Source organism: Ornithorhynchus anatinus, chromosome 2 (assembly GCF_004115215.2).
Source record: "Ornithorhynchus anatinus isolate Pmale09 chromosome 2, mOrnAna1.pri.v4, whole genome shotgun sequence".
NCBI classification, from domain to species: domain Eukaryota; kingdom Metazoa; phylum Chordata; class Mammalia; order Monotremata; family Ornithorhynchidae; genus Ornithorhynchus; species Ornithorhynchus anatinus.
Genome location: NC_041729.1, coordinates 36,514,599 through 36,533,590, shown reverse-complemented (window position 1 = coordinate 36,533,590; position 18,992 = coordinate 36,514,599). Strand labels below are relative to the sequence as shown.

Here is an 18,992-nt window from a genome sequence, read left to right as displayed (position 1 = left end):
GCCATTAAGTGTTTAGTAGAGTGTTCTGCGCACAGTAAGCACTCAACAAATACCTGGTAACTGTGTTTTTTTTCCGTTGGTAGCCTGATCCTTCTACAATTTAAGCTTCTTAAGGAGGAGGGTCATATCTACCTAGTCTATTGAATTGTACTCTCCCAAACATTCTGCCCCGGGTAAGCACTAAATTTCCACTGATGGACTGTTTTCTCCCTCCGTCTCACTAGACTCATCGCTTAGAGCTCTGAGACCAGACAAGGAGAAACGTCGAGTCCCCGGTCTGTGTTTTCGTGTCTGGGCAATGGAAGGCTGTTTCCCGCACCTTCTTTCCTCCACCTCCCTCCCCTCTTTTTTGCCCGGCGGGCCCTGCCGCCTCTTCCTAACCCACGCAATGTCTTTGATTTCATGGTAGAATCGGCCTGACAGTCATTCAGCGGAATGTTCGCAAGTTCCTGCAACTGCGGTACTGGGGCTGGTGGAAACTCTATAACAAGGTGAGAATCAGCGTAGCCCAGCGGAAAGAGCACAGGCCTGGGAGTCAGACGACCTGGCTTCTGATCCTGACTCTGCCACTCGTCTGCTGTGAGACCTCGGTCAGGTCACTTCACTGCTCTGTGCCCGTTCCTCATCTGTATAACACAGCCCGCCCCGTGCCGCTCCTCTGCCGCTCACCTCCTCACTGTGCCTCGTTCTCACCTGTCCCCCCATCGACCCCTGGCCCACATCCTACCACTGACCTGGAACGCCCTCCCTCCTCACATCCGCCAAACTAACTCTCTTCCCCTCTTCAAAGGCCTACTGAGAGCTCACCTCCTCCGGGAGGCCTTCCCACACTGAGCCCTCCCTTTCCCTCTGCCCCCTTCCCCTCCCCGTTCCCCCTACTCCCTCCCTCTGCTCTACCCTCTTCCCCTCCCCACAGCGCTTGTGCATATCTGCATATACTAAGCAGCGTGGCTCAGTGGAAAGAGCCCGGGCTTGGGAGTCAGAGTTCATGGGTTCGAATCCCAGCTCTGCCACTTGTCAGTTGTGTGACTCTGGGCAAGTCACTTAACTTCTCTATGCCTCAGTTCCCTCATCTGTCAAATGGGGATTAAGACTGTGAGCCTCACGTGGGACAACCTGATTACCCTGTGTCTATCCCAGCGCTTAGAACAATGCTCTGCACATAGTAAGCGCTTAACAAATACCGACATTATTATTATTTTATTAATGATTTATATATATATATGATTCTATCTATTTCGATGGCATTGTTGCCTACTTGTTTTGTTTTGCCATCTGTCTCCCCCTTTTATTCATTCAATCGTATTTATTGAGCGCTTACTGTGTGCAGAGCACTGTACTAAGCACTTAGACTGTGAGCCCATTGTTGGGCAGGGAATGTCTCCATCTGTTGCCGAGTTGTACATTGCAGTGCTCTGCACACAGTAAGCACTCATTAAATACGATTGAATGAATGATTAAGACTTGAGCCCTGTGTGGGACAGGGACTGTGTCCGGATGCTCTTGTGTCTAGTACAGTCCCTGGCATGTAGTAAGCACTTAACACATACCGTTAAAAAAAAAAAAGAAAAGAAAAGCACATCCTGGGGCCCAGCCCAGCTCTTCTGAGTGCTTGGGAGTTGAGGCTTGAGAAAGTTGGTTATGAGTGTGGCTCCTTTCGGTCTGGTCATGGGAAGATTCTGCTACTTTCATTCATTCAATCGTATTTATTGCGCACTTAATGTGTGCAGAGCACTGTACTAAATGCTTGGAAGAGTACAATACAAGAATAAACGATCACATTCCCTGCCTACAATGAGCTTACAGTCTAGAGTACCTACCTACCCAGCCCATAGCCTTAACACTTGGGAAGGAAAGGATGAGTTGCCCCGTACAGGGAATGTGTCGTGTTCCTCATGAGCAGGAAAAAAAGGCAGGATGAATGGTATATCTTTCCAGTTTTCCAGTTCCCAAACCCAGCGTAAGGATAGCTTTTTGAATAGCCAGCTATAAGCGAAATGGTTATAAAATTGAGATTTTTGCGCAGGGACCCAATGTAGAACAGCATCCATCAAGGAAAAGAAGTACAGCAGAGGTGTCTGACTGAACCTGCAAATTACATTTGCTTCTCACTGTAGCTTTTACAGAGAGAATATCCTCTTTCTCTAAACTACAAATCCCCATTCTGTGAAACGCATAAAAACCAGAAATCAAGAAAATTGTAGACGTGTACAGAGGGGCCAGACCTTCAAAATGCCAATCGTCTCAAATGTGGGTCGTCTGAACACAATTTGAACTCACAAATGCAGGCGTGGGACACCCTCTATGTGTCTCGAACCTAAACTTGGCATTACTTTTCCTTGACTTTTTTGTTTTTTAACTTGAAGTTCAACCCTGAAAAAGGGCCGAGAGCTCCCCGGAGAAACAGGACATGTCTGGATGTGAAATGCATCTCTGCTGGGGTTCTGGGTAAATTAGGGAACGTTTGAGCCCTGGTAGGACCAATAATCCGGAGCCTAGTCCAGTTCAACCGCCGATAGAGAGGACGAGACTGCACACGTCATCCAAGGGTGGGCACTTCTGTATGCTGTTCATGACAGCACTACAGTGGGTCCCCCTGGCTCATGCCAACCAAGAGGAGGCCTAAAGAGCCCCCAAAACGTAGCCCCCCCCTCCAATCTATACAGGGCTCTAGAAGTGGTTTGAGCCCCGGAGATCATCGAGTCAGGCCACCCTTATGAATCTCTTTCTGCTCAAATGACTAAGGGCTAAGAATCAGGCTATTCCAGCTGTTTGTCAGAGAGTGATATCTGTGAATTGAGCAGGGGGGGGACAAAGTAGGATCCCCTTCCCCCCCAGTATACCCACTTAGGAAGAAAACCCGGTTCTAATCCTCGCCTTGCTTGTCCCACAGGTGAAGCCCCTCCTGAATGTGGCCAGGCAGGAAGAAGAGATGAAAGCAAAGGAAGAAGAGTTGAGGAATGCGATGGCCAAGACACAGGAGCTGATCAACCGCATCAAGGAACTGGAGGAAAAATCAGCTACCCTCGGCCAGGAGAAGAATGACCTGACCATCCAGCTTCAGGCTGTACTTACTTCAATACCCGGGGGGGCCGGGGAGAGGGGGAGAGGGAGTGAATCTCCAGGCGTTCTACCTCCTAGGGCCCTGCTCGTGGCAGATAATGGGTCATTCAGAAGAAGGAGGGATAGAGACTGGGAAAGAGCGAGCTTTTCCAAGAAGCAAAACGTAGGCAGATATATGAAGGATAAAGCAAATCAGATTAATGGGCAGGTCTTTGGCTCTATTGCAATGACACCGTCGGGGGTGTTACCAGCCAGCCCTTCCCGAGATATGGTGCAGGGTGATGCTGACTGAACCCTCTGTTCCCATAAAAAATGAAAAAAAAATGGATTCTGCTGCCTTCTGCCTCATCTTTTACTACTTTGCACTTGACTCAAGAATCAGGGAATCCACATTTACCGCAGGACATTGGTCCTCTTATACGTCACGGTATCGGGTCGAAGAGGTTATCACACTCCCTCTCCCCCACCATCTTAGTGATCCTCTGAGTGACTCCCAAAGAGGGAGAACCGAGGCCACCTCCCCTTCACCGTGTGCCCTCCCGCCCCCTAGGAACAAGAGAACCTGTCGGATGCGGAAGAGCGCCTGACCCAGTTGATGAAGACCAAGATGGAGTTGGAGAGCCAGCTCTGCGACATGAGGGAGCGGCTGGAGGAAGAAGAGGGCACCGCGGCCTCCTTGAGCGCTACGAAGCGCAGACTGGAAGGGGAGATGAGTGACCTGAAGCGGGATCTGGAAGGCCTGGAAACGACCTTGGCTAAGACAGAAAAGGAGAAACAGGTACAGAGCATCCCTAGTGTAAGGAGCTGCTGCCCTTGATGCAGACAGCTTCGCGAACCCTCCGACGAAGCTTGACAGGAGGCATCGTTTCCAAATTCCCATTCATGCTAAATTTCAAATTGATTAAGAGTAACTATGTGGAAGCATATGGGCAAAGGCCTTAAGCTCTTGGCTCTTGCTTCATCCATCTGACCAGGATCCCCTCATTACAACTGCAGTTCCATATGTCTTATGCCGAGGCCACCTTCCCCACTGTCCCCTCTGAGTAAGAGGAGCTTCCTTTTCACGCTAAGGAATCCCACCATCTGGTTTTTCAACCATTAGTTTTTTCAACCTTTTTTCTCTGCTGCAGTTTTCTTCCTTCCCCAAATTCCCATTTTTTTTTTTTAGTAGTATTTGTTCAGCACTCCACATGTGCCAGACACTGTATTAAGTGCCAGCGTAGAAACCAGATAATCAGGATGGACACAGTCCATGTCCCTATGGGGCTCACCTTTTTAATCCCCATTTTACAAATGAGGTAACAGAGTCAGGGATAAGTTAAGTGAATTGCCCAAGGTCACACAGCAGATGTGGGAGGGCTGGGATTAGAACCCACCCCGCCCACCCAACCCCACACGCTCGGCTCCTCTGCCGCCCACCTCCTCACCGTCCCCCCTTCTCTCCTATCCCGCCGCCGACCCCTGGGCCACGTCCTCCCGCGGTCCTTGAATGCCCTCCCTCCTCACTTCCGCCAAACTTTCTCTTCCCCTCTTCAAAACCCTACTTAAAACTCACCTCCAAGAGGCCTTCCCAGGCTGAGCTCCCCTTTTCCCTCTGCTCCCTCTACACCCCCCCTTCACCTCTCTGCAGCTAAACCCTCTTCTCCCCCCTTTCCCTCTGCTCCTCCCCCTCTCCCTTCCCCTCCCCTCAGCACTGTACACGTCCGCTCAACTGTATATGTTTCATTACCCTATTTGTTTTGTTAATGAGATGTACATCACCCTGATTCTATTTATTTGCTATTGTTTTAATGGGATGTTCTTCCCCTCGATTCTATTTATTGCCATTGTTCTTGTCTGCCCGGCTCCCCCGATTAGACTGTCAGCCCGTCAAAGGGCAGGGACTGTCTCTATCTGTTACCGATTTGTACATTCCAAGCGCTTAGTACAGTGCTCTGCACAAAGTAAGCGCTCAAATACTATTGAATGAATGAATGAACCCAGGTCCTCTGACTCCCAGGCCCATGCTCTTTCCACTAGGCCATACTGCTTCCTAATAATAATAGTAAGCAATGATTATGGAATTTGTTAAGCGTTTACTATGTGTCAAGCTCTGGGGTAAGCAGGTTGTCCCACGTGGGGCTCACAGTCTAAATCTCCAGTTTACAGGTGAGGTAACTGAGGCACAGAGAAGTTAAGCGGCTTGCCCAAGCTCACACAGCAGACGAGTGGCAGAGGCGGGATTAGAACCTATGTCCTCTGACTCCCAAGCGTGTGCTCTTGCCACTGAGCCACGCCGCTTCTCTAGATACCTAGATTAGGTATCTACATCCTGTCCCGTCGCAAAAATGTTCTTAGTGTCCTCCTGAGAAAGAGGTTTCTCTAGGAGCGGGTCCATTCACCCGGGGACTTGTGGGGCCTTTCCAAACCTTCGATCGGCAAGTCTAGCACTCTGCAGTCTCTCACCTCTACATCCCCGTGTGAGAGAAAAATCCCTCTAAATTGTAAGCTTGTCCCTTTAGACTCTAAGCTCGCTGTGGGCAGGGGATGTGTCTGTTTATTGTTATACCGTGCTCTTCCAAGCGCTTAGTACAGCGCTCTGCACACAGTAAGCACTCAATAAATACAGTTGACCTACTGAGGTTTTCGGTGAAAGATAAAGCTGTTCAACTCCCTGCCTGAGCCCAAGAGCTCCCAAGTGACAGAAGAGTGGTCTACGCCTCTTTACGTGATGAACTGGAAACATTCCTATCATAATGCCAGCGTGGTTTTCTCTTCCCACTCTGCAGGCACTGGATCACAAAGTGCGTACCTTGAGTGGCGACCTCTCCTTGCGCGACGACTCCATCACCAAGCTCCAGAAGGAGAAGCGGGCCTTGGATGAGCTTCACCAGGTAGACCTAGGAGCTCGGTTCTCTTTCTTCTTTGAATACTGGGTTATGGGTTAGACTCCCGCTCTGTCACTGAATGAGGCATCGGATTAGATGCAACATATGAAGATCAGACACGGTTCCTATCCCACGTAGGACTCACGGTCTCTGGGCATTCCCCATTTTAAGATGAAGAGACTGAGGCGAAGAGAAGTTTAGTGACCTAGTTAAGGTCACACGGTAGGCAAGTGGTAGAGCCAGGATCAGAACCCAGGTCTGACCCCCCGGGCACATGCTCTTTCATGGATTTACAGGGGACCACACCAGAACGATAATAAAATCTGTGTTGGCCAACCTATGCCAATATCCTAGCAGTTTCCGTGGGGCCCTCTTGGGCTTTCTTGATCTGAGTTAGATTGTATACTTCTTGAAAGCAGGGACTGTTTCTTTTACTGCCACTGAGAGAAATCACGAAGTTACGTAGTACTCTTCAATCAACCAGTCGGTCGTATTTATTGAACGCTTACTGCGTTCAGAACACTGTACTGAGCACTTGGAAGAGGACATTACAACACAAAAGGGACACAGTCCCTGCCCACAACGAGCTTACTGCCTAGTAAGTGCTCGGTTAATACCGATAATGAGAATGATGAATGAAGCCGTGCTTCTTTAAATTATATTATTTTCTTTTATTCATGTTTGTGTCTGTGTCCCCACTCTAGACTGTTAGCTCATTATGGGCAGGGAACATGTCTGCTAATTCTGTTGTACTTTCCCAAGTGCTCTGCATCTAGTAAGCGCTGAATAGATACCACTGTTTGATTGCCAGAGATAAACACAAATTTACCTCCACCTTTTAGTTCCCAAATGTGGGCAAGTCGCCTCCTGACTCCAGGACTTTGTGGCACATACCTGTCAGCTCAAGCCCACCTAATGATAACCAATGGGCTTTTGGCGGCATCGTTATCACCATCAAATATTAAACACGATGTACGAAGCACTATTCTAGCAACCGGGAAGCTTAAACATTCGTTCTAAGAAATGCTTCTTGCTCTTATGGAGCTCACAGCCTAAATAAGAGAAGAGACAGAGAAACCTTCCGCAATGTTTAGCCATTATGAAAGTTTTAACCACAACAATCACTAAACGAATGCTCTAATGGGAGAGTATTATCTTATCATCTAAGCAGAAGTGGGGAAAGCACTTGGGATTAGCACTCCAGAATCCGCACTGAAGTTCCTCTGGCGGTCCTATGGGAGATCCCGTTTCTCCCTAACGGGTTGTCTTCTAACACGGTTCCGATCCTCTGTGCTCTTTACTTTCCAGAAAACTCTTGATGACCTTCAAGCTGAGGAGGACAAGGTGAACCACCTAACCAAGAACAATAGCAAACTTGGGACTCAGATACATGAGGTAAGGGCTGGTTACTTTGGGGTTTTCTTTACTGAACTGCTGAGTTGACTGCTGTCTGACGAGCCTTCCTACAAGCGGGAACGTGCTTCGAACTACCTCCCAGGGACTGCATTATGGTTCTGTGGCCTCATTTGATTATCTGTAAGTAGGGCCATCACTAAGGAGGTGTGAGGCTCGGTCAAATTGACTTCTTTGGTGCCTCCACGGCTGTAAATTCAAGGCAACCAGAAAAAGGAAAAGGAGAAGAAAAGTGGAGGAGAGTGTCAGCATCTAACTTTCGTTCCTCAGAGATGGTTTGAGGAAAACAGAAAGAAAGGAGGAGGTGAGGTGGAACAAGGGAAGAGAAATCACTTGGTGATTCTTCCCCTCAGGTGGAGAAAAGTGTTTGGCAAGCAGCAGCCATGACCCTCACACTGGGAAAATGGGGGTTAGATGGTTAGGACAATCGGCCAAAAGGTGGATGGCCCCAAAAGTCGGGGCCTTGAACTTAACCCCCCGTTTGTCATACCTTAAGAGCAGCCCTTCAGGTACTTAGCCAAGAGTTTCATTTTATTTCGATCCCTGACTTCCCTCCCTTGCTTCCTGGATGCTTCGTTTCTCTCTAGTTGGAGGACAACTGGGAACAAGAAAAGAAGATCCGGGCTGAGGTGGAGAAAGCCCGTCGGAAGGCCGAGAGTGACCTGAAGATGACCATCGACAACCTCAATGAGATGGAAAGATCAAAATTAGATCTGGAGGAGGTGGTTAAGAAGTATGTGTCTTAAGTAGAAGTGACTCAGGTCAATTAGTTACCACCAAGGACGTAGGGGTCTTTTTCTTTGAGGAAATGGCTCCTGCTGTAGTGGGGCCAATCTAGGGTTAGATCGGTTGAAAGAGCAAAGAGGTATTTTCCTAGAAGTTCCCTAATGAGCAGGATTAGGGAACTTTCTAGAGAATCCTGCAGGCCCCTCTGCCGGCCTGAGATTCCTCTGTTTAACATCTTTCCGGGACCCCTTTTTGCTCCTGTTCTATTTCTGGGTATTTCTCTCAAGGGGTGAAATCTCTCCAGTTCGTGATTTATTTATTTTTTCTCACAGGAGAGACATGGAAATAAATTCTGTCAACTCAAAATATGAAGATGAGCAATCCTTGAATTCCACACTGCAAAGAAAGCTAAAGGAACACCAGGTAGGAAGGGAAACAAGGAGCCCTCATCCACTTTTATTACTATTAGTAATAATAATAATAACGGTATTTGTTAAGCACTTACTTTGTGCCAAGCACTGTGCTAAGCGCTGAGGTGGATACAAGCAAATCGGGTTGGACCCAGTCCCAAGCCCCATTTTCCAGATGAGGTAACTGAGGCACAGAGAAGTGATTTGTCCAAAGTCACACAGCAGACACGCGATGGAGCCAGGGTTAGAACTCACGAGCTTCTGACTCCCAGGCCCGGGCTTTATTCACTTACACCGCGCTGCTTCTCAGTTCTGTTCATCTGCTTATCTCTCGCAACTTTCGGGTTTCTCTGGGCAGCCATCCAAGTGCCACATTAATGGCAAAAGCTGGCAAGCCTGAAGCATTCCCCGCAACTGAGCCCCCATGCCTGGGGTTCACTGAAGTTCAAGAAAGCGTTAAACTGCTGGCAGGGAACGTCTGGCTCCCTGTTCGAGCCTGCAGCTTCTCTGAAGCCCACTTCATATTCATCTTCTACAATTGTCACATCTCCAACTCCCCTTCATCCTTTTCCTTTGTTTGGCTGAATTAGATATGCACCACTGTCAATGGGTTGGAGATGATTTTCTTGTGTGTGTGTGTGACAGGCCCGTATCGAAGAGCTTGAAGAAGAATTGGAAGCTGAACGTGCTATGCGAGCAAAGGTAAACACCCGCACCTGGGGTAATGAGCCAGCCAAAGAAAACCTTCTTTACCAAAGGCTCCAAATGAAAATCGCAACATTCCATTATGCTCTCTGCGAGAGTACAGCGCCGGAACCTATTCCCCAGATAGCAACTAGAAAGGTGTAGGCGTTTGCCAGCTTGGAGGCAAGGGATTGGACCGGATGACTTGAGGTGACCCTTCCCAGCTCAAGGATTCTCTAGGAATGGATTTGGCTGGTTTTAGATAAAACACATTAAATAGAGTGAATCTGGGAGGGATGGAGAGGAGAAGGGATCGATTACCACTGATCTGGTTAGACCCCCAAAATGTAAGGACTGTAGACACTTCCAGCTGTACCATGCATCCTAACCAGCTCACCCACTCAGCTGGGATTTTCAGAAATTAGTCCAGCAGAGAACAGAGTAGTGCATTCGTATATGCCGAGGACTCTCCAGAACTTTTTAAAGTATTTCTCCAGAAGTTAAAAGAGTCATCGCTGGGTCTCCTGAAGAGGGAGGCTTGGTTGGTGAGACTCTCTCCTCATATTCCCCTCTAGGTAGAGAAACAACGTAGCGACCTGTCCCGGGATCTTGAAGACCTCAGTGACAGGCTGGAAGAGGCTGGAGGTGCCACATCTGCGCAGGTAATTTGTGTCATGAAGTGGGAGTGTTCTTCCTTCCTCCCCTGCCTCTAGGATGACAAACCATTGACGGATTTAGAGAGGGACAGAGATCAACCTTTGCTTTTTGACTGCCCCGGGGGCTTGAGCAGGCAAAGCGTCTCGGGTGGAGTCGGTCGATGAGCACAGGGTATGAAAAGGGCGGGGAGAGGAAAAGGGGAGGGGGGGGACCAGAATGCGGCTGCATCAACTCTCGATTTTAGCTATGAGATTTTCAGAGGTCAGTGACTATTCGCTTGCCTTCGCCTTGTCCGTATATATTGCAGCATCTGTCATCTGCAACAGTGATTTCTCTAGGCTCCCCTAAATGTCACCTCCCCTGCTGGGTCTAAACAACTTCTGGAACTGTCTGTTCTCTGCCCAGCTAGTGACCAACCCCCTTCCTTAATGTAGAGTATTGGTCGTTTTGAATTGCCTGCGTCACTGCTCTCTTCCGTTAGCGTGAATAATGGAGAGTTGACTGCTTTACTAGTCTTCCGCTTTGTTAGTAAATATGATTGAACCACCCAGAGCGTGGTTGTCATTTCATAGAAGTTACTGTCCCTTCTCTTAAGGAATTTATCCAGGGAAAAGGGCCAATTCATTATGGTATTTATGAAAAGCTTACTAGCTGGAAAATACTGTGCTGAGGTAGATACAGGACATTCAGATCAGTCACAGTCCCTCTCTCACAGCTAAGAGGAAGGGAGCTGGGAGGTCAGGGTGGATAAGGCCTCACACATTAATGCTCCGATTCCTGCTTTATTCTAGAATTCTGTCTTTGGTTTTAGAACAATCCCACTTGTACTTTTCACCTAACTGCCAAGAGACTAGAACTCTTACCTGGGATTCAGGAAACCTGAATATATTCCCGGGTCTACCATCTGACTTACTGTGTGGCCTATGGAAAGTGCTCACCTTCCCCTTTCTGTGTGCCTCAGTTGTACCACCTGTGAAATGGGGATAATATCCTCCTTGCTTCACCCCATCTTCAAAGCCCTACTTAAAACCCCTCCCCTCTAGTCTGTGAGTTCCTCGTGGCCGTGGATTGTGTCTACCAATTCTGTTGTATTCTCCCAAGTGCTTAGTATGGTGCTCTGCACCCGGTAAGCAGTCAGTGGATACCACTGACTGATTGATTTTCCTACTCCTTGTGAAATGAGGAGGGCAGTGCTTTATGGTCCTCATAGGGAAGTGTTGCCTAAGCTTAAAATATTATCATATTCTGTAGGATGACCCACTGAAAAGCTAAGAAATTGCAATTTAAATGGGCCACTCTTTATCAGTGCAAAACGAGAAGACAAAAACTGGCCGACAAATGGGCCAGCAAATGAGACTTTCAGGTCCCAGTAGATTTTGCTTACTTATCCCTCCTTCTTCTCAAATGGCCAGATCGAACAGAACCGCAAGCGAGAAGCCGAACTGCTGAAGCTGAGGCGGGAGTTGGAAGAGGCAGCCCTGCAGAGCGAGGCCACGGCCTCTACCCTACGCAAAAAGCACACGGATTCCATGGCTGAGCTATCGGAACACGTGGAGAATCTCCAGAGGGTCAAGTCCAAGTTGGAGAAGGACAAGCAAGTCATGAAGGCCGAGATCGATGACCTCAGTGCCAGCATGGAGACAGTACAGAAATCTAAGGTGAGGAGAAGGAGGAAGAAGAGGAGTCGAGGCTCAGCCTTCTGTTTCTATTTCCAGAACCTTGGGGGTTTAGATGTCAAATTCCAAACGGCCTCAATTTGGAGGTGTTGGAATCTTCTTGAGGCTCAAAAATGTGTTCTTGCTGGCCTCAAGTCCTTTAGGTTGAGAAATTTAACTAACCGGAAGCCATAGACATCCGTGGTATCCAAAAATGCTTGCTTTCCTTGACCAGATGGGTATGGGATGATCACGAGGTCTGGAGGAGGTGAAAGTAGCCAATGACAAGAAAACCTCTTGTGCTCTTGGTCAGGATTGAGAGAGCATTCCATAGGGAGAGAAGGAATATGCCTAGCGGTCCCTGCCGTGGCACATTCTGAGGGGTACAGGTAACCTTCCTTTAGGTTGGAATTTTGCCAAAACTCTTTCACTTTCCCAGTCCCTCTGTGCTTTTGGATTCTTGACCCTGAACTCTCAGATCATGGGAGACAAGGCTTAGACCAGTGGAAAGATCAAATTCCAAGCCCGAACTGCTCTCTTTCCAGCATAAAATGCCAAAGGAAATCATTCTTCTGAATGGGGGCTTCATCTTCTTAACTCTCACATTCACTGTTTTTCTGCAGGTGAATGCTGAGGCTCATGTCCGCAAGCTGGAAGACAGTTTGTCTGAGGCTAATGCTAAAGTGGCTGAACTGGAACGGAACCAAGCAGAAATTAATGCCATTAGGACCAGGCTCCAAGGTAAACACATTTCTCTCATGGGAGCCTCCTAGGGCGTGGCACATAGTAAAGAGCAAGCGATCGGACTGGGAGACAAAGAGGCAAGGCCCCTGGACCTTTTTCTCAAGTATTCTCAGGCCTTGGAAACATCACTTCCAATGCTTATCTCTAAACTGGGGGCAAAGCTATTTCTTCAGCTCTGAAATGTCTTGAGAACGTCCACTGAAAAGTGAAACAGCCATACAGAATCTTATTTATGCTTACACTTGGGTCTATTATTATTCTCTGATTAATGGTATTTCATCTACTCCTTTGGCTCCGACGGCACATTTCTGACATTTATTTTTGGATCCTGGTTGTTCAAACCGCCCGGGATATTTCATCTGCCTCTCCCTCTGCTCTTTCTGCTCAGCTGAGAATGGGGAGCTGAGTCGGGAGCATGAAGAATCCCAGAGCCGGCTTAATCAGATCATCCGGATGAAGACTTCCCTGACCTCTCAAGTTGATGAGTTCAAGAGGCAGCTGGATGAAGAGTCTAAGGTTTGAAAACCGATGGGAGGAAGTAGGTGTCAGATCTCTCCGTGCTAAAAAACTTAGAATGAAAAAGCCTTTGGTTCTAATTGGGTCCTTTCAAGGAAAAAAAGAATCACTCGGGCCAAGTTTAGAGGATGCCGATAAATACCTCTCCTAACCCCAGAGCACCCCAAGGGAATAGACATTTTTTTGGAGAGAACAATTTGGCATTTTATATCCTGGAGGCACGGGCCTCCTTACGAGGTTTCGGCTGAATTCCTCAATCCATAGAGCTCGGTTCTCCTCCCCTACACAAGAGGGAGCATAAACACATGATGGGATTCCCAGGGTTTGTTTATGCTGAAGTCAGGAACTGTTCTGCACTGGGCGTGCAGGCCCAAAAAGGTTGGAGGTGGAGCCGGGGAAGAGAAGGGCACACAGAGTTAGGGTGCTTCAGTGGGAGAATACCAGCTCCTGGCACTCCCCAGAAGAGTGGGAGTAGCCAACTGTCCTCTAAAGGTGTTAGACTTTCAAGGATATCATGTCCTCCAGAGGTGGCCAGATGATTTTCTTACCACCCTTAATATTTGGGATAGAGTGGTGTGGAAGAATAAAATGACCAGAAGACACAGAGCTCAAAACTAGACTGGAACTACAATGGCTCTGACCAACTCACTGTTGTTGGTACTAAAAACACTCAGTAAGGTCATGACTAAAGCATTAGAACCACGAGGGGAAAGCCCAGGAGAGAAAAATTCATCCACTCATTCATTGTCGTACTTCCTGAGCGCTTACTGTGTGCAAAGCACTGTACGAAGTGCTTGGGAGAGTACACTGTGACAATAAACAGACACATTCCCTGCCCACAACGAGCTTACGGTCTAGAAGGGGAGACAGGCGTTAATATAATAAATTAGAGATGTGGACGTAAGTGCCGTTACCGTCTGTTGCTTGCTTACAGTCCCGCAGTGCCGCTGTCGTGAGCCTGGCCAACACCAAGCACGATCTGGACCTCATCAAGGAGCAACTGGAGGAGGAACAAGCGGGCAAGTCTGAGCTGCAGCGCCTGGTCTCCAAGCTCAATACTGAGGTGACCACCTGGAGGACCAAGTACGAGACTGACGCCATTCAAAGAACCGAGGAGCTGGAAGAGACCAAGTAAGCTTCTTTCTCTGTAATGGCAACGGGGGGAGAAAGAGTAATGGCGGGAAGGGGACGGTGGACAGTCTTTCATGTGGTTCAGTTTTTAAGATGGCTAATGTTAATTCATTTAGTTCAACCGTATTTATTAAGCGCTTACTGTGTGCAGGGCGCTGTTCTAAGCACATGGGACAGTCAGATTGGTTACAGAAAAACTGTGCTCCACATGGAGGACCGAAGCTGTGCTCCACCTGGAGGACCGAAGCTCCTGCCAGGAGGAGAGAGTTAGGCACCCACCAGTGGTCTGGCCCCTTTGGTTCCCTTCACCATCTCTGATTTTCTGCCCACAGGAGGAAATTGGCTGCAAGGCTCCAGGAGGCAGAAGAGACCGCAGAAGCAGCCCAGGCCCGTGCTGCGACTCTAGAGAAAAACAAACAGAGACTTCAGGCAGAAGTAGAGGACCTAACTATTGACCTGGAGAAGGTTAGGATTTTGAAAATTGTAAGACTGGCATGACCGAGGATGAGGCCACCACCATGGTGTTCGGTGGGACAGAGGTCGTTGTACTCTCCCAAATGCTTAGTACAACCGATGTAGGAATGTGTGGAATATCATGTGCGGTCCTAGTGAGGAGAGCGAAGGATTTGCAGTTGGTAGTCCTGGAGTCTGCTCCTCCACTAGCTACTTCAGATGACCCCACTGTTTTCTCACCTGTCTGCTGGGGAATCAATCAGTTAATCAGCTCTGACCATGTTCCAAGCACCGTACTAAGTATTTTGGAGAGAATATTAGATTAGGTAGATGTGATCCCTGCCCAAGAGGACTTGTTAATATTTTGAAAGCTTGAAAATCAGCACACTGATTATTCTGTTTTTACTATGCTAAAGGTAACGAGTTGGCTCTCTGCCAAATCAAAGAATGTACTGCTAACAAACCTCCCTTGACACTACCAAACGTACATCACATGAATCTCTGCCTATTCAGTGAGGGGAAGAATTGTTCTAATGCACAGTTAGTTCCGCCATAACGCTTGTTTTCAATATACGCTTCGGCTAAAGTTGGATTAAAAAATTAGGGGTCACTTCTTCATGCAACGTGATCAAGGAAACTGCTTGTGCATATGTGTGTAGTGTAAGAATAGGTGTTATAGCCCTAATTTTTCTTAACGTAAGGTTTTGTAATAATGCTACCTTCCCATTTTAGGAGAACTTGGTGTATTTAATATAGAGGGAGCTGGTCAAAAGCCTTCAAAATATCTTAGAGGAAATACTCTAAAAATTCACATACAAAGACACTTTTTGTTCTGTGTGGTGAAGTAAATAAAGCACAAGTAAATCTAATATTTTACCTAGAATAACAACAAAGCCAAAAAAAAAATTAGCCTAGGGGATTAGGTGGTGGATTAAACCAAAATGCGAACCAAACACCAGAAGAGATCAACTCTGACCCTTTGAACGAGCATCCTCCTACCCACTTTGTATTAGGATAAGAAAGAGATATATGTGTATATATACATACACATGTACCATATATTGGGGAATTAATGTTATTGTAGATAATTTAGCACTTTGCCTCAGGAAGAAAAATATTCCTGATCTAAAGAGAAAGTTTGGTTGAGTCTGCACAATAATAATAACAATAAAAATAATGGTATTTGTTAAGTGCTTACTGTGTGCCAAGCACTGTTCTAAGTGCTGAGGTGGATACAAGGTAATCAGGTTGTCCCACATGGGGCTCACAATCTTAATCCCCATTTTACAGATGAGGTACCTGAGTCACAGAGAAGTTAAGCAACTTGCCCAAAGTCACACAGAAGTGGTGGAACCAGGATTAGAACCTATGGCCTCTGACTCCCAAACCCGGTCTTTTTCCACTAAGCCACACTGCTTCCCAAGACAAGTGTGCTTTTTGGAAGAAAACTGGTTTTGCCCCAGATCTGCCCGGGGCAAAATTTCATGCCTAATGTAGAGGGGGATTTCGTTTTGCAAACTAGTAGTGCATGGCTCTCCTAGTGCTGTTTTAGTCTCCGTAACAAGAATCCTGAGGTCTAGCCAGCTACTGGCGGAGAGCATCTCGGGGTTTCCCAGCCTCTCTCCAGCCCCCCACACCCAACTGCTCTGCTGGGCGGCTCAGGGCAAGCCCTGGAGTCCAGGCAAGTTGGCAGAAGAGTCAGAGGAAAGCAGGAGCAACAGCATCCCAGGGGCACATCAGTTAATTAAGAAGATTCTCCAACCAATCAAGCTGCTCTTAGGAGGACATAATCCTAGGTCAAATTTCCCCCATCTGTATTATCCTCAGAGTATCCGGCCAACAGGTCGGCTCCTGTTGGAACTATTAAGAAACAGGCAATCCGTGACTTGTTTTTTAATCCTTTTTTGCCCAATTTGCCCTGTGCAGTCTCTTGCCTTGGCACCCAAAGGGTGTTTGAGTTCGTTGCGATGTGGCTGGCACGATGACCACACAAGCGGAGCGCTAAGTCGGCCCTCTTAGAGTCCAACTTGGATCCCGTCCTTGCAGGCCAATGCAGCGGCTGCCGCCCTCGACAAGAAACAGCGGGTCTTTGATAAGATGCTGGCTGAGTGGCAGCAGAAGTGCGAAGAACTGCAGGTGGAGGTGGACAGTTCCCAGAAGGAGTGCCGGATGTACATGACGGAGAACTTCAAGATCAAGACCGCCTACGAGGAGTCCTTGGAGCACCTGGAATCTGTGAAGAAGGAGAACAAGACCCTCCAGGGCAAGCTATCGTGGCAAAGCCAAGGCGGGAATTATCAGTGGGGGGGCAATGAGCTCTCTGGATCTCTTGCTCAGCTCTTTCGGAGTCACCAAACAACTTTGGAAATATCACTTTTGGGGTCTGGATTTCCCAGCCTTCATTGCCCTCAGTGAAATGAGCAAGTGTAATCAGGTTTCAGTCCCACCCAGAGGATTCCAGAGGGCTCAGAAAAAAGTCACTTTCAGCATTATTGTCATTATGAGTAATAACGTGTCTGCAAGGTTACAAATCCCATATGACTCCCAGGGAATGACAGAACAGGATTTCCCGAAAGGGGCAAATCAAGGCCATCTTACTCTTCCTGACTGTGGTTTACACCATGATGATACATGTCTGGGGGCCAGGGTTAAGTTTCACCTACCCCTTCTGCCTTCCTTCCTTCCTTCCTTCCTTCCATCCTCCTCGCCCCCAGGGAGAGTTACTCAATATATGGAGAAGGGAGTCTCACATTCTTTCATCCCACGAGAGTGGAAATTCTGGGTTTTAGATCCATGGCTTCTGCGTGACTTTGGGGATGATGCTTCCAGTACCTGTGTCACCGTCTTCCCTCCCTTATAAAATGGGATTCAAATGTCTGTCTCCCTCTTACCTAGTAAACAGGTATCTGGAGAATTAATGAGATATGGTTAGTAATAATAATAATGATGGTATTTGTTAAGCGCTTACTATGTGCCGAGCACCGTTCTGAGCACCGGGGTAGATACAAGGTAAGCAGATTGCCCCATTTGGGGCTCACAGTCTTCACCCCCATCTTACAGATGAGGTAACCGAGGCCCAGAGAAGTTAAGCGACTTGCCCAAAGTCACACAGCTGACAAGTGGCAGAGCCGGGATTGATGCGAGGCTGAGGAATAGGCGTCGTGCGTATCGGTCCGGTATTGCTGGAATATTGCTAATATGTTAACTTTCCTTCTTCAGAGGAGATTAAGGATCTAATCGATCAGCTGGGAGAGGGAGGTCGGAGTGTGCACGAGCTTCAGAAGTTGAAGAAGAAGCTTGAGATTGAGAAGGAAGAACTGCAGGTGGCTCTAGAGGAAGCTGAATCTTCCCTGGAGGTAGTAACCCAAACAGCTGTTCGGTGACCGAAGGAATTTCCCTCATGTGTCTGTCACGAATCCCCTCTTTTCCCCTTCCCCTTTTTATTTTTAGATTGTGAGCCCTTTGAGAGCCAGAGACCAGGGCTCATTTCTACCTGGATATTCTTTCCCAGCGCTCAGTACACCGTTCCGCACCCAGTAAGCGCTTAATCCATCCTAACGGCAGCTCTGCCACTTGTCAGCTGTGTGTCTGTGGGCAAGTCACTTCACTTCTCTGTGCCACAGTTACCTCATCTGTAAAATGGGGATTAAGACTGTGAGCCCCACGTGGGACAACCCGATTCCCCTGTGTCTACCCCAGCGCTTAGAACGGTGCTCTGCACATAGTAAGCGCTTAACAAATACCAACATTATTATTATGATTATCTCACCCTTCGCCTGTATCTCAGGGACCGGTTTGAGTCTCCCTCCCTCCCTAACTCCTGAGATCTGATAGTTTACGTCTCTGGCAGGTGGAAGAGAGCAAAGTAATCCGTATTCAACTGGAGCTGGCTCAGGTGAAAGCTGACATAGATAGAAGAATCCATGAGAAGGAAGAGGAATTTGAGGCTACAAGGTATGGGGAGGGTGGGATGTGGAAGAGAGGTTGTGTGGAAAATCTAAAACCCCTCAGAGGAGACCCCCGCATTCTCTTACTCACTGGAAATATCTCACTTTTCCAAGCAACTCCAGCAATCCGACGATTTCATTTTAACAAAGCATTCCTAGGAAGGTAATTTTCACTTTCCAGCAATTCTCTCAATTTATTTCTAGTTTTTAGCTTACCGAGAAGAGTTATTGTTATGTTTCTGGGAAGGATGACACATTCTAAAGGTTCTCTATTGAGTTTTATCATGCACGCATGACTGCGTAAGACAAGTCGGTTTCAAAGCTAGACTTATCACTTTGGAACGGCCTTTCTAGAAGGACAAAGAATTGGAAATCTGGTCTCACGGGTAATGCTTGTAGAATTGCCAAATCCTTAGTTGCGTGGAATAACTCCTTCAAACTGTGGGGGATTAATGTTGGTGTGTAATGGGGATCTTCAATGCAACTAGAGAAGCAGTATGGCCCAGTGCGAAGAGCCTGGGAGTCAGAGGACCTGGTTTAGAAGAAGCAGTGTGGCCTAGTGGATAGACTATGGGCCTGGGAGTCTGAAGGACCTGGATTCGAATCCCAGCTCTGCCACTTGTCAGCTGCGTGACCTTGGGCAAGTCATTTAACTTCTCTGGGCTGCAGTTACTTCAACTGCAAATTGGGGATTAAGACGGTGAGCCCTAAGGGGGACAGGGACTG

The 18,992-nt window shown here is 47.7% G+C and overlaps 1 protein-coding gene across 1 annotated transcript in view; it reads left to right on the top strand.

The window, feature by feature from the left end:
- LOC100081497 (myosin-16) overlaps positions 1–18,992 on the top strand; it is a 59,961-nt gene that overhangs the window by 28,705 nt on the left and 12,264 nt on the right. Inside the window, exons 20-36 of the mRNA XM_001511831.4 lie at positions 410–491; positions 2,894–3,067; positions 3,614–3,841; positions 5,832–5,936; positions 7,239–7,325; positions 7,931–8,076; positions 8,402–8,492; positions 9,125–9,181; positions 9,739–9,825; positions 11,233–11,478; positions 12,099–12,216; positions 12,608–12,735; positions 13,670–13,866; positions 14,199–14,331; positions 16,366–16,582; positions 17,539–17,675; positions 18,170–18,273. Coding sequence (XP_001511881.2) covers positions 410–491; positions 2,894–3,067; positions 3,614–3,841; positions 5,832–5,936; positions 7,239–7,325; positions 7,931–8,076; positions 8,402–8,492; positions 9,125–9,181; positions 9,739–9,825; positions 11,233–11,478; positions 12,099–12,216; positions 12,608–12,735; positions 13,670–13,866; positions 14,199–14,331; positions 16,366–16,582; positions 17,539–17,675; positions 18,170–18,273 — 2,337 coding nt within the window. The remainder of the gene's footprint in view (positions 1–409; positions 492–2,893; positions 3,068–3,613; positions 3,842–5,831; positions 5,937–7,238; positions 7,326–7,930; positions 8,077–8,401; positions 8,493–9,124; positions 9,182–9,738; positions 9,826–11,232; positions 11,479–12,098; positions 12,217–12,607; positions 12,736–13,669; positions 13,867–14,198; positions 14,332–16,365; positions 16,583–17,538; positions 17,676–18,169; positions 18,274–18,992) is intronic.